The following is a 14,155-nucleotide window of genomic DNA, read 5'->3' on the forward strand; positions in this document are numbered from 1 at the left end:
GGTGGTGAGCAATTGTACTGTGCATCACTTGCTTTGTGTATTATTATTATTATCATATTATTATTATTATCATTTTATTTCAATTATTAAACTGTTTTTATCTCAACCCATGAGTTTTTTTTCACTTGTGCTCTTCCAATTCTCTCCCCCATCCCACCGGGTGGGGGGGAGTGAGCGAGCAGCTGCGTGGTGCTTAGTTGCCGACTGAGATTAAACCACGACATATGTCCAGTGGACTTCAGTATGGGCTAGATAGGATAGTTCGTACATTACAGGAGTAAGAGGGTTACATTCTTGTCCTATTTTCCTTAGCAACTTTTTTTGTCTTTTCATTCTACTACACCACAATTTGTCAAATTGTGAGGCATAGCTTTCTGTTAGGGACACTATTTATCATTCTTTGTTGCAGTCTTCATTTTTTTCCTTATGCTTATCTTCACCTGTGAAGAGGCCAGTCTGCTTTTAAGATATAGATGTTTTTGCATGAATTAAAGCCAAAGAAAATTCATCACAACAGTCTAGCCTAAACATTTAGAACTCCCTAATGTATGGAGAAGACGACATGAAAGAAAAACATTTTTATTCAATGTATTTATATCAGAAAACTCATGTATGAGAGCATTAGAATATTTGTTAAGAAGCTGGACATACTACAGTAGAGGCTATGACTTTTTTTTGCTACCTACAAATATTTTTCCAGTTGAGGAAAATGTGTTTTTTAATGGAATTCACATACCCTTAGGGGAAGGAAGGGTTAGAAAAACTTAGTTAGGGAGATAAAAGAAGTCATAATGACATTCAAGACAACAGGTTAGTTAAAAATCAAGAAATTTCTTTGAAGAATGTTTTCTTAACCAAATGGCATATTGCAGAACATTCCTGCAAAAACTCATGATGTTTAACTGATGGCAGAAGTTTTCTTATTGTCATTCAAATGTAGAAGACTTCTTACACATACTCTTTGGAGCATGAAGAGCGTTAAAAGTATTGTTGATGAACTTGTTAACCTGACAAGACCAAAGCAGTAACTTTACAATATTAAATGCAACTATGCCTCTCTTTTAGGTTCACAGTAAACTGAAGGACTCTTGAGGACCGATAAAAGTAAGATCACAGAACAGAACATACGACAAGCAGAGAATTTGATTTCCAAACCAGTGATCATCTCCTGAAGGTTTGAAAGAATACCTTAAGAAAACAAGATTTTGCTTAGACAGGTTTACAGCAGGGGCATCTGAGCTGAAAAAATGTGCATCCAAATTTCAAATTGCTGCTTCAAATTCAGCCTATGAAAAATGACTACATCATGCTCATTTCTATGCCAAACCGCATTTAAACAATAAGAATAGAGCTGAACTATAATCCTAAACTCCCAATGTTCCAGCTGTAGGCAACTTATGATCCAAACTGGGATCCAAACTTTATAGCTGTGTAGACCCCTGCGATAGTTTAACTCCAAACTTTAAACCACAGTTCTTCAGAATTTTGTGAGTACTTCAGTATGTACCTTAATGAAAGCATGCATAATTATCTGCAAATAAAACAGAAGGTGCCATTTGGTACAAAAGTTACTTTCGTGTCCTCCCTGGCCTCTAAATCTCTGCATATTTTGTTTGTGTAACAGTCCCCTTTTGACAACAGGACTGAGACCCAAATTCAAAAGTCCCTCTCACATGTTGGTACGGAAGTTCACCATGTTCATTCTTTTTCTTAAAATAAAGGTCATTTTTACAGGTGAGCAGGGAAATTGCATTAAAATTAGCAGCTAATTTGCCAGTAAAAATTAAGCGTGTACACCCCCTTTTACCATTGGGATGGACGGTTGTTTGATCTTTGTATACGAGTAGACTCATTAATTCCAAAATAAACAATCAAGTGTATGAGCATTTAGCTGCTTTCAAGTTTTCAGCTTTCCCCACCTAGTGGCAGTATGTTTGCTTTTTTTTTTTTTTTAAGGGAAATCAAAAGGGAATAGCTTGGCTGCATTTCTGTCATTGGTGAGCCTACCTATGACAGAAACACATGAAAATGGTTACATATGAAAAAAGTTTTATTAGTTATGTAAATAGAGTTAATTAAGCAGGAAAGAGGAAACATTTAAAGGTGGTCTCTGAAGCAAAATATTTTAAATCTCAAATTGTTAGTACATTCATAGGTAGAATAATTTCATTATTAGATTTTAAGAACAGTAAATGAAAGTATTATTGAGAACAGTAGCATTTCCTAACTAAAGCTGAACAAGAAAAATTTCTGTTTCCTCTTTAAAAAAGCTGATGACATCCATTAATAACTTAAAAGAGGCGGAGTCCGACTACACTGATTTAATGAACAGAACTGATGATACAGTGAGGTTAAAACATTCGTGTATTTCTACACTGAGAAAAATTGTATTTAATTCATCAGTAATTTAAGGGGTTCTATGCTTTCCAGGTTCATCAGTGCATTTTAATGAAGGCTTTTACAATAAAAGTACACATAATTCGAAAAAGAAAATGGCTTTGATAAAATTAATGTGGGACTATGTTTATATCCCCAAGTACAAACAGAGGGATCAGCAGCTGCCAAACTGAAATCTAAACAAGAAGTAGCAACACTGTTCTGGCTCTGCAGAACATTCAATATAGATGATTTTTTTTTTTTTTTCAATGAGAAAATTGTCCTGGGAGTTAGGACAAGCTATCGACCCAGTCCATTATCCACTTTGACACAGAAGGATTTCTTTTCTAATCTGATAAAAGCAGAAAAGGAATACAAACTAGAACCTATACAGCTGTGACTTTTTTTCAGTCATGTGAAATATCCTCCCTTTTGAAGCGGAATGGCTGACAAATGTAGAGTTCCCTTCCATCATCAAATGAACATCACCAATTATCTACAATTGGTGCTTGGAATAATGAAATTTATGCAGGCATCCTTAGTGTCATACTTATTAGCTACTTCCCCGGGACTAAATCTTGTGTTACAACTTATGAAGATTATACCATGCAGCTATAACCAAAGTTCCTGACAGCCTGAACGAGTATGAGTTACTTACACGCTTCCTGTGGTGGAGCTACTGTCCGTGAGGAAGGAGCCATTGGTCCTTTCCATCTGCGCCAGCCTGAAAGGCAGGGAAAGATCACGACCTTCAGAGACCATGCTGCACAATTTAAACAGAGGCACTGTGAAGATCAATTCTACTTAGAAACAGCTCAGATATGGCAATCTTGGTATACATAAATAGGAATAAACTCCTAGATTTTGTGACAGAAACCTATAATCCAGAGGACTTATGAGACACTTATGCTATGATTAACTAACTCTACTTGCCAAGCAACAAAGAACAAGTAATTTTCTATCTCTAGTATAATTATCATTAGCACCACCACAACTCTCATGGTAAAATTAGTTAAAGAGATGTTTTCACAGATGGTTTTCTTTTTGAATTTTATAAAGCTGGACTAACAAAAGAGGCTGAATAATTTTAAATATAGCACATGCAACATCTGAAATTATGCTTGGCAAATAACATCACACTGTGGACAGACAAGTCCTGGAAAACAACACAAAAAACAGTGTAATTACAGGGAGTCATGGCCTATGGTTCTCATTTGGAAGGAATTCCTTTAAAAGGACTGGATTATTATACTGTACATGTAAGGCCATACCGCTCTAAAAATCGCAGCAGAAATTTTGTCTATTCAATTTTCTAGGAAAGATATACCTTATCTACGTAAGACACATGTAAAAATCTAGGAATGCTCAATGCTGTGCACATACACTGCACTGCACCAAATACAGCTATTTCCTTTACTATAAAGGTATCTTAATTTCACATATATTTTGGCAAGTGTGTTATGCGTTATTACAGACGTCTTCAAACTTCTTTTAAAAAGCAGTGTGCAAGGCCCTAAAGAAATGGGAACTCTGGTGTCTTCTTTTAGCATGGAGCAAGCTTGCCCATCTGTACATTTGTTAATATTCCTCAGGGTTGAAGGACGATAAACAAAAGTACACCCAGGACGAAGTTGTCTTGATCGCCTCATCCCACCATGGCTGGGGTGGGACGTTGTGCTCCAACACCTCCCCTGAAGGGAAGGACAAGCTCCTAAGTGCCTAGAGACATTCAGATCATCTCTGCTCCGGGGGCATCTCCGACAGATCTAGTCATGGTGAGTAACAAGAGTGAGTTAGATGCTTACAAGTGACCTTTGTAATGCTGCTTAGCTCAGCATCTTTACATCTTTGATGAAACATATTTTTTGAAATTAATCTTCATAGACCCTTTGTCACACAGGGAAGTAGTACGAAACACGTATCTTTCAGAGAGAAGAGCCTGCCCTGAATCTCTTAGCGAGTGAGTAATAGATATCCAGTCTCACAAACGCAGATTCTACCATGATCACCATGTTTTCAATCTCCATCATTCAGTGAGGATTTGCTTGGAACAGCCTATGGAGCCAGGAGACAGCCCTGATCATGGAGCAGAGGGAGACAGGGAAGGGACTCAGAGGTGCAGAGAGCCTTCAAGGCAGGATACAAACTGAAAGCTGAGAAAGGGAATTAGAAGCAACTCAGAGGCGACACAGCACAACAGAACAGGGAGATGGTACTTGATTGCAGGTAGGGGAACTTTGTTAAAGAAAACTGAGCGCTGAATGTTTTTCAATCAGTGACAATAAAGGTTTTAAGCCCTAATATACTGTTTCTGCTGGGCACAGTCTTATTAAGGAAGCCCTGGTAATATTTCTTGAAAGAAGCTTAGCTGAAAAGATCAAGACAACAAAAAAATATTTACTAGTTTATACGTGAAATATGCATAATAACAGATCCAACTAGAAAGCACACAATAAAAATTATATGAAAGATACAGATGGAGTTATGTCTTCATTTTTTTAGATCTTATTACTAGAGGGAAAAACCATCTTGAATAATTAGATGTTTAACTTAGATAGTTAACTTATATAGTAATAAGTATTTTTTAAGTTTGTGATTTTGTTAACCAACTTCTGCACAGAGCAGGTACAGATTTAGCTTTGTATCCTGAGATACATTGTCCACCTTCAGCAAGTCTAATCCAGAGCAGAACTGGTAAGAGCTGAGGGGGAGCAGGGGGAAAATAGGTATTGCACCTGGGATCTCCCTTGATCCTTAACGCGGGTCCAGAGTTTGTGCTTCATCTGGGCACAGAAAGCCACAGCATTCTGGCACCACAGGCTGAAAAAAGGACATAGGGAGACAGAAAATTCTCACATCTTTCTAGAGAAGTCTAATTTCTTTGCCCTTGCCTAGTTTGTAGTCCTGTCCATGGGTTTTAATTGATTACAGCATGGCCTAAATTATAGATTCAAAGAAATGTTGGGTGATTCAAATGAATTGCATGTTCCAAATAATTGAAAAGCACTACAGCTTTGCCTTTGACAATGTACTAAGCTACTTATCAAGGATGAAAATATTCATTGTTGGGGGAGGGCGGGGGGGTAGGAAAAAAAGAGAAAAACGTGGAGGCTGACAGTAGGTAGCCCATCAGTGTTAGTTTCTGCCCCATTTTTCCCCTGCTGCAAAGATCATCTGTTGGGTATTCTAGGTATTTAACAAACTGTTTTGAAGCTTTCTTATGGTGCCCATAAGTAAGAATTCGGTTATCTTAAACATAAGCTCTGAATTTTTATTCAAAAAGCTGAAAAAGTTAACATTGTTTACTAGTTGTGGAGATCAGATAAAACAATAAAAACACCGAAAGCAAAACCAAGTCAGTTCCCATGGTAACATGGATCAATGTCTTTGCTGCCTAGAAGTTGGGTGTTGTTACTTGGTTTTGAGAGGGTACCTCTGGTTAGTGCTTAACCATCACCAGCTCTGAAGGTACAGAATAGAGTTCAACAAAACACAGAAGCATTGAGATGGACTTGGCAGAACAGACATTTTATCATGAAAGGACTAGGCTGACCCCATAAAAGCCAGAACGTAAAACATTTGTAATTATTATAGGCTCTGCTAAAAGTCAGTGGTAATGGATAGTGTCAACCTATCATAGAAGAAAATGAAAACCTGAGTTTAAAATCCTACAGGGAAAAATTATATATCCAACAAGTTCAGTTTATTTCCGAAGGTTAAAAATGAAGAAACAAAAGGAAACAGCACATTTTAGAAATAGCGCACAGCAATTCTGCAACAGTTTCCATTCTGTATGACAGACGGCAGATTTAATGCATCTACTTTACATTTAATATGACTGTATTCAGAAGCTGATGATTTAAAAACATTTGACTTACTTCTGAGTACAGAGAATTATATCTTTTTAATAAATAATGTCCAGCCAGTAGAGTATATTAAAATCTGCAGGAATCAATCACAAAATGCAGTGTACTGGTGAGAAGCTGCGCATCTCTTACCTCGTAGCATACTGCTCTATCCTGGAGTGTGTGTCATCATGAAACAGCTGTGGAGACTGGGAAGGACTAGTTTAAGAACAAAACAAAACAAAAAAGAGTGGGGTCTAAAGCAATTCATGATATCGACAACAGTAATTTTAAAGTAAATTAGACTGATGACAAATAAATAAATTCACAATGTTGCCAAGGGGGTTATTGCTTTGGGTCAGCCATGCCCTGTAGCTCATGCACATCAGATTAGCAGCAACTGAGCTAAAAGAAAGCAACCAGTATATTAAGCTTTCCAGACAAAGGGGTTCTGCATACTCACTCATATTGCTCTGGCCACATACTGATGAGAGTGATAGGACTGTAAGGAAGACAAAATGAAAAGAAAAAAGAGAGAAAGAAAGAAAGAAACTATGAAACAAAAACTTTAATGCCATTTAAGCAAGAGAAAGCTGGAGAAACACAAAATATTTTAACCGGCAACCCACCCAGATTATTTGAATCAGCAACAATTCATGTAGAAAAGAGACAGCAACAGATACTGCCATGTATCATGGAGAGACAGGAGACTGACTTGCATACTTCGTTAAATGAAAATCAATTTTTTAAAAATACCAAATCAGTGTTATTGATTGAACTGCAGTTCATAAACCATAATCAGTTCATTTAAATTCTGCTCAAGTACTGGAGCTTTCCTTTTAATCTAACTAGAAAATACATTTACAAAAAAAATTGGGGGGGAAAAACCACCACTGACAACAAAAAAACCACCATAAGTCAAAGTTATCAATGCTTAGTTTCCTACTGCATAAAAATAATCAGAGGTAAATACATATTGTATTACATTCTGACACTTGATTAACTATTTAGGATTTTTTTTTATTTTTATTTTTTTATTTAAAGGAATGTGTTACTGAGTTTTGCCACCTGCAGGGGAGAGAACCAATACCAAGAATTTCCTCAGCAGGATGCTGGCAATTTATCTGTGTATTTCCCACATGACTGGACCAAGAGAGTTTTATCCTGACCTGTGATTACAGTTTTGACATTCCAATTTCTGGCACCACTGTCAAACTTTCATCACATCAAAGCAGCTTTGCTTTCCTGTGTTGGTGACATTTTTGTTTTTGTTTTTAAATACAGACCAGCTGAAGACTGCCCCAGTGAGTAACATTTTAACACTTGAATGTGCGTTGCTTCCTTAGAAGCCAGGCCACCAATAATGCCAGTTTTCAGATTACTTTCTCCTGTTTCTTAAACCGCTCATGAGCAGGTTTTGTTTGTTTACTGTAAATAAAATGCACAGTCCTCCAGTCATGAAAACAGAGCGTGGACAATGGCACCGGGCTGTTGCATGCAAGCAGAGCATATATGTTGATGCTTCACATTTGCTGTTGCTAGCTGTGTTCAGACGATACAGTAGCACTGCAGACTCCAGGAGTCAAGGAGAGTCAATCCATGAAACTACTTCTAGCGCCCTGTCAACACATCTTAATTTTGCTCTTTTAAGAGTGTCCTTTGCTGACAACTATGAAGTAAGTAAATAAAGCGGAGTATTTCTGCCAGCACCGTAAGTAATACTGTGGAGACACTGAGAGTGCTCTCTCTTATTAGGCCACCTGTATTTCTGAAGCCTGTAGGAACCTAATTAGCTCAGAGATTTCTAACTCCAGGGACTTCGAGATAACCAAATAAGCAGTGCAGTTCCAAAAACCCAGTCTCCCCAAATCTATGAAAGCGCTCTCTGCAAAACAGCCATTCAGCCCCCTCCAACATTACCTGCTAAAGTCCATGGCTTTATCATAAAATGCTTACAAAAAACAAAGTATAAAATACGTTACTTTTTCAAAAACAGGCAAGATCTGCAAATAATGTGAAACAACTCATAGAAAATAACACAGCACAAGGCTCTACAACTGCTGTTGATTATTTCTTGGGTTTCACTTTTTTGTTTTTAATGGAATAGGCCAGTGACCCCAGGAGCAATTACTCTATAATCAAGCTTACGTCTCCAGGTTGTCACCCTCCAATACTGTTTGCACAGGTAGGTAGCCAAGTCGGGGATGCTTTGCAAAATACTTCTTTGACCGGAACTTATTCTTCAGCACCTTTGTGAAGTCCCGTACATCTTCCCCAGATGTTGTCTTAAAAAGTTAAAAGAAATTAAATTGAACATTGCTAAATAGCATTGAGATAATAATGCTGCTACTGTCCTGAAAAAGGATACAACGAAGAACTTCAAAATGTTAACGATGTTAAAATTGCCTTTTTAGTGTCCTGAAATATGATACAATAACAACGGTAACGCATCTACAAATTCTCTTCTATTGGAAAAAACAGCGAGGCTTCAAATTCCCAGCAATAAATGCACTGGCTTTCATAAATTAGAGAAAAACTGAAACAGGTTCAAGTCTTAAGCTAAACATTTATAACCAGTCTTACAAAACACAAAAATTTAATTTTTCAGGGGAAAAAAAAAGGCAAATCAGTTTGCCAGATATAAGGGGGTACTCTCAGTCATTGAAAGCAATCTGGACAGTACACTCATACACATGAAGCTTGTGACTCACCCCACAGACAGAAAAACCTCGTAATGGCTCTGCTGAAAAAATACAGCTAACAGGAATGGCTTTGTTTAAAAAAAAAAGCTAACACAGCCCTCTATATTCACAAAGTGCCACCCATTCTATACTTAAACTGGAAAACTTTATCACAAGATGGGAGCAGTACATGATAAACCATTCTCTACTGCAATGGCCAAGTTTTTCATGAGCATTTTCTCAAGTTACCAGCTCTCTTCCTACAGGTTCCTGCCACTATCTGCATCATTCCAGAGTCAAAAAAACCCCACAGATGAAGTGACAGCCACTGTACAGGCACTGTTGAAAGGCACAGTCAGAGGCAGGCCTGATAAGAACAATCAGTGCCTGAAGTAACAAACTCACAGACTGATTCAGTCGCCTCCTTACTACAGCAGGAGAAGACTAGTACAAAATTTAGCCACAAGATTCTGCAAGTCTAAATTTACAAGTTGCAATCAGCAACTCCCACCCCCCCAGCAGCTTTTTTACTGGTCCCCACTGATGCGGCCCCTTCCAAAACTGACAAGTGCTTAGCCCCATCTCTCACCCCAACATGAAATTGCGTTCTTTAGAACAGAATTAAAATTGATGCAACTGCTTTTAAAAATCAATTTAACTGGAAATAATCACAGCGATAATGGCAGCACTGCTTTGGCAATACTATTCAGTTAACTTCTGCTACCAAAGTAGGGATACAAGCAAAACATGCAGGCATAAAATACAAGGTGAAAATGGCAATAAAGATATCTGTAGGAAGAAACAATAGTATACGGTATGCCTTTAAAGTGTATGTGCTTACAGGCTGTACTGAGTACTTAAACAGAATGGTCCCCATCACATGTAGCAGTTACTATTAAGCATTTCCTCTTGCAACTGCAGTAAAGAAAAAGTGGCCATTCACCTCCTGCATTAGCTGAAGATTTGCAACGGCTTCTACAGATTTCCAGCCCAAGCCCAGTAACAAACTACAGATTGTATTTCTGTACCCTCTGCTTTGGGAGAAGCCTATTAACATAGAAGGATGCCAAAGCGGATGGGTATTCATAGGGAAAACAAGAGTGAAAGACTTTTCGGTTTTGTAAATTTTTTCCATGACGTACTACAAAGATGCCTAGAAGCAGGTCAGGCAAACTATTTTCTGATTTTATTCTCTATTGTCAAAACATAAAAATACTTCCCTATTCACCTATGTATTTTAATGTATGTATAATATATACAGTTACAAACTCCGTAATGCACATCAGATAAGCAGTAAAAATTGTAGATAATCAAACTGATGTTGGTAAGAGTTTCTCACATCTGGCTTTAGCAAGTAACAACAAACTGAGCAAATCTGTCATTAACAGGTGTTTGAACCCCTTGAATTTTAATACAGGTAAATTCAGGGAGAGCTCACAAAATCGTTCTCGGAAAGCATCTGCTCCAATCACTGCATCATCCAAACAAGGAATGTGAGGCAGCCCAAAGGGCTGCTGGTTCTCACGCAACGGTAACTCCAGCAGATGGAACTCTGTCCCAAGGCCAAGGAATGAAAGTTTCAGTACCTACACATTGCAGAAATAAATGTCTACTGAGCTACCAAACTTTTCCTCTGGTATATTCTTTATTTGGTATGACAGCCTGACCCAGTTCCTTGGGAAGACTAATATGACTGTGTATGACTGAGGACAATAAATACTAACCAGTGAAATTGAGCAGATTTGGAAGAACTATTTTAATTTACATGCAACTAAGATGCAACTCTTAGAAGTATTTCTTCTATGTTTTACTACACAATCCAATCCAACCCAAAAGAGATGTACTATAACATTTTATTTTCAAAAAAGAATAGCCAGGCACTGTTGCGTAGAATCTATCTACTAAATTAAAACCAACAGGTAGCTTGTACACTTCCTTACATCATGATATCTTGACTATTTCCACACAAGTCAATAGCACAAATACCACCATACTTACAGAACTACTTCAAAAGCAAAGAAAAAAATCCTTTCCTTCACTGAAAATTTCAGCCAAAAAGACCGCACTTTCAATCTCAATTTAAAATCTCAGTTCTTAGAATAAGACAAAGTTCAGGAAGGAATGCCTAAGATCCATGGCTGGCACACATAAATAACTAAAAAAAAAAAAATCTGTAGTGGAGGGTCTCAAGGAGAAAATCTGTAACAACTGACAAACTGGCATTAGCACTCTTCAATATACCAGCCAGAAACAAATGGAGTCACAAGTCACAAGCTAAAACCAGATAAAATTCCTTGTAAACCAACACAAATTTAAGAAACTGGGATTTACATGGAAAGCAGTGGAAAAAAACAGAATAAGCTGAGACATGGTTTTCATATGTAGGTTAAAAAAACAGTTGGTATATATTTTTAATATATTAGGAATAGAACAAGTCTTTGTTGGGAAAAAGTACTACCAAGAATGTAATAAACCAGTTGGAGAGGTCTAAATTAACTAATATAAAATATAAAGATTATAATAAATAAATATATTAAAATATGTGAATAAGTAATATAATACTTCTGATATATACATATATTTATTTATATTAATTTGTCACTATTCTTTTTTCAAAGAAAAAATAAAGTGATAATGAAAGCCCAAACAATTTCCCATTCCTTTCACTGCACCTACCTATGTAAAAGGACTAGTCTGCACCTAAGTCATCATTCTCTTAATTGCATTTCTTACATTATGTCTAACACAAAACCAAAGAGCTGTTCTAATACACATGTAAAAACTGATTCCCAGAAGAGATGTGAACCTCACTAATGAACACTGTCATTAAACCCAGCCAGACCTTCATGGGTTATGAGGAAGCTGGAGAGAAATGTCCACAGACATGCAATACGCACAATAATCAAGAAAGTTCCAAGAAAGTGTATTTTGTATAAGACGACATACTCAGTGATGCAAAATTTACAGTATAAAAGAACATCTATGTCATTTAAAAGGACTTCAGTTTATTCTTTAATAGAAACCCTAGTAGAGATACCTGAATTTGATACCATTTGACACTCTTCAAATGCTTTAGTAAATTTTAAGTTTTGTGGTTTTAAAAAAAAAATTTACATCTCCATATTTTATTTCTTGACATTTTATTTATCTGTAGATAACTGTACCATGAGCCTGACTGTTCTCGATGGAAAACAAAATTCTTAGACCTACTTATGGTAACAGCTACGATATGTGCGGGGATGACAGCAGCTGCCTCATAAAGCAGCTGTCAGCTAGGTAACACTGGGAGACTGGGAAGCTCCCCAGTGTAGGATGTGGGATAAAGTGACAGATACTTCGTTCCTCTAATTATTTTTATAAAAATCAACACTTGAGAATGCAATTCACCAATAACTTAAACACTTGTAAGTGCATACATTCATTTCCATTCAACAAGGCACCCACACTTTTAAAAAGCAGCTCACATCCCTTGCTAGAGACATGAGATACCACAAAAATTAGGTTATTAAATGTATAACAACTGGCTGTCACTGCCACATCAGTGATGTTTGCACTGTGTAACATTGTGAAGATTACCCTTCTGTGACCACTTCCAAAGAGGGACATTTCATAGCAGTTTCTCACCAAGAGGAGAGATTGATTATAAATTGTGTGTGTATTTTAGTTTACTCCAATGAAATCAAGCTGTAATTTCAAGAGTAACTAACTTACCTCAGAATTTAACAGAATTAAACAAATTAAGTTGCAAAAGGGTAGAAGATCACATAAGCCAGCTATCTGAGCAACTGTAAGAGTGATACCTAGAGGAAAGCACATTGCCCAGCTGCTACCAAAGACTACCCTGACCAGACAGCTATTCTTCTCAAGGCAAAGAGTAATCTCTGAATTCCACAGCTGGAAGCGATGTTCTGCATGCGAAATAGACAGATTCAACCATTCCTGCTGCTTTCTTTCTTCTTCCCGCAGAACAATCCCATTTTGATAACAGTGAAGCGTCATGCTTGGTGCATTGATAAGCATGTCAAGATGAAACCACTGACTTACTTATGTCAGTTTGTTGCTTATAAAACGCTGAAGCTGCTTAACGTTCAGGAACGTATCTGTCTTCTCTGGATGTCAGTAGCAACTACATTTTCAGATGACTTACCTAGAGAAGTCTTAACAGGCACTACGGCAGATAAGCTTTATTGTGCCTAGAAAAAAAATCTCAGTCTAGGGTGAACTATCATTCAACCAATAATTTCTGACATCTTGGCTATCATGTTCTGAACTCTTTCAGGGAAATAAAATTCTGGTCATGTGGAAGATGAAGGGGCTAACCTTTGCTGCCATCGTTTTGTATAGAAAGGCTACAAAAAAACCAGTTCCCAAAATAAGGAGCTGTGCCAGGTGAGTGTAGTGGCACAGAACTACAAAAATCAATTATACTTTCATTGAGGTCAGGAAGTAAGACTACTTGCAATGAGAAAATTTGCAGAACTGCTGATCTGATGTCTGTACATTACCTCAGAGAAGCTGCTTTTAAGGTTTTCTTGTGGAATATAGGAGTTGCGAAGTGGAAACAGTTTGGAGAAAGAAAACTGACGCAGTAACTATTTCCATCTGTAATTCAAAAAACCCGTTGGTACAGAAAGCCACATTAATATAACAAAAGTACCACTACTGAGAGAATTTCCATTCCAAAAAAGCTAAAAATAAATCATGTAGGTACTTATGTAAGAATATTCTTGAATTAGATGCTAGGAAAATTTTACAAAATTTTTACACATCTCTGTGTAAAATTCTACATTAAAAAACCTATTTTTCCATCTTTTCAGAGAAAGACTATTTAAAGGTGAAAAAATAACTACAATAACTTTGCATTTCTACTACTTAGAGACAGTAATGTTTTCATGTCCTTACCCCACCCATCTCTAAATCCTGAATGAAAGAAAAAAGACATAACCGAAGCCATTAGAATGAATTTTTGCATTTCCAGCATCAAGAAAACTAAATTGCAAGCTAGGATGAACGCTAAATGGCATTACAGATTAGGATGCAATAACTACACATAACTATCTGGTCTAAATAGCCCTATTCTGAAATTATGAAGCAATTCTCACGTGATGCAAATATCGCGAAACTCATTAAAACGGAGAATCGTCCCCTTGCAAATTTAATTTAAAAACCAGATTCCTTAAGTCATTCTCCAAATTATTTTAAATTTAAGCAGAAGTGAGCTTCTGAAAAATCCCTTCACAGCCTAGACTGAAC

The 14,155-nt window shown here is 37.0% G+C and overlaps 1 protein-coding gene across 5 annotated transcripts in view; it reads right to left on the minus strand.

Moving 5' to 3' along the window:
- Window positions 1-14,155, minus strand: part of UTRN (utrophin) — a 418,084-nt gene that overhangs the window by 23,063 nt on the left and 380,866 nt on the right. For all 5 annotated transcript variants that reach the window (XM_076333919.1, XM_076333918.1, XM_076333920.1 and 2 more), the window contains 4 exons: window positions 8,370-8,506; window positions 6,685-6,723; window positions 6,375-6,440; window positions 3,035-3,100 (listed from right to left, as the gene is read on the minus strand). In XM_076333919.1, coding sequence (XP_076190034.1) covers window positions 3,035-3,100; window positions 6,375-6,440; window positions 6,685-6,723; window positions 8,370-8,506 — 308 coding nt within the window. The remainder of the gene's footprint in view (window positions 1-3,034; window positions 3,101-6,374; window positions 6,441-6,684; window positions 6,724-8,369; window positions 8,507-14,155) is intronic.

This window comes from Aptenodytes patagonicus, chromosome 3 (assembly GCF_965638725.1).
Source record: "Aptenodytes patagonicus chromosome 3, bAptPat1.pri.cur, whole genome shotgun sequence".
In the NCBI taxonomy this organism is placed as follows: domain Eukaryota; kingdom Metazoa; phylum Chordata; class Aves; order Sphenisciformes; family Spheniscidae; genus Aptenodytes; species Aptenodytes patagonicus.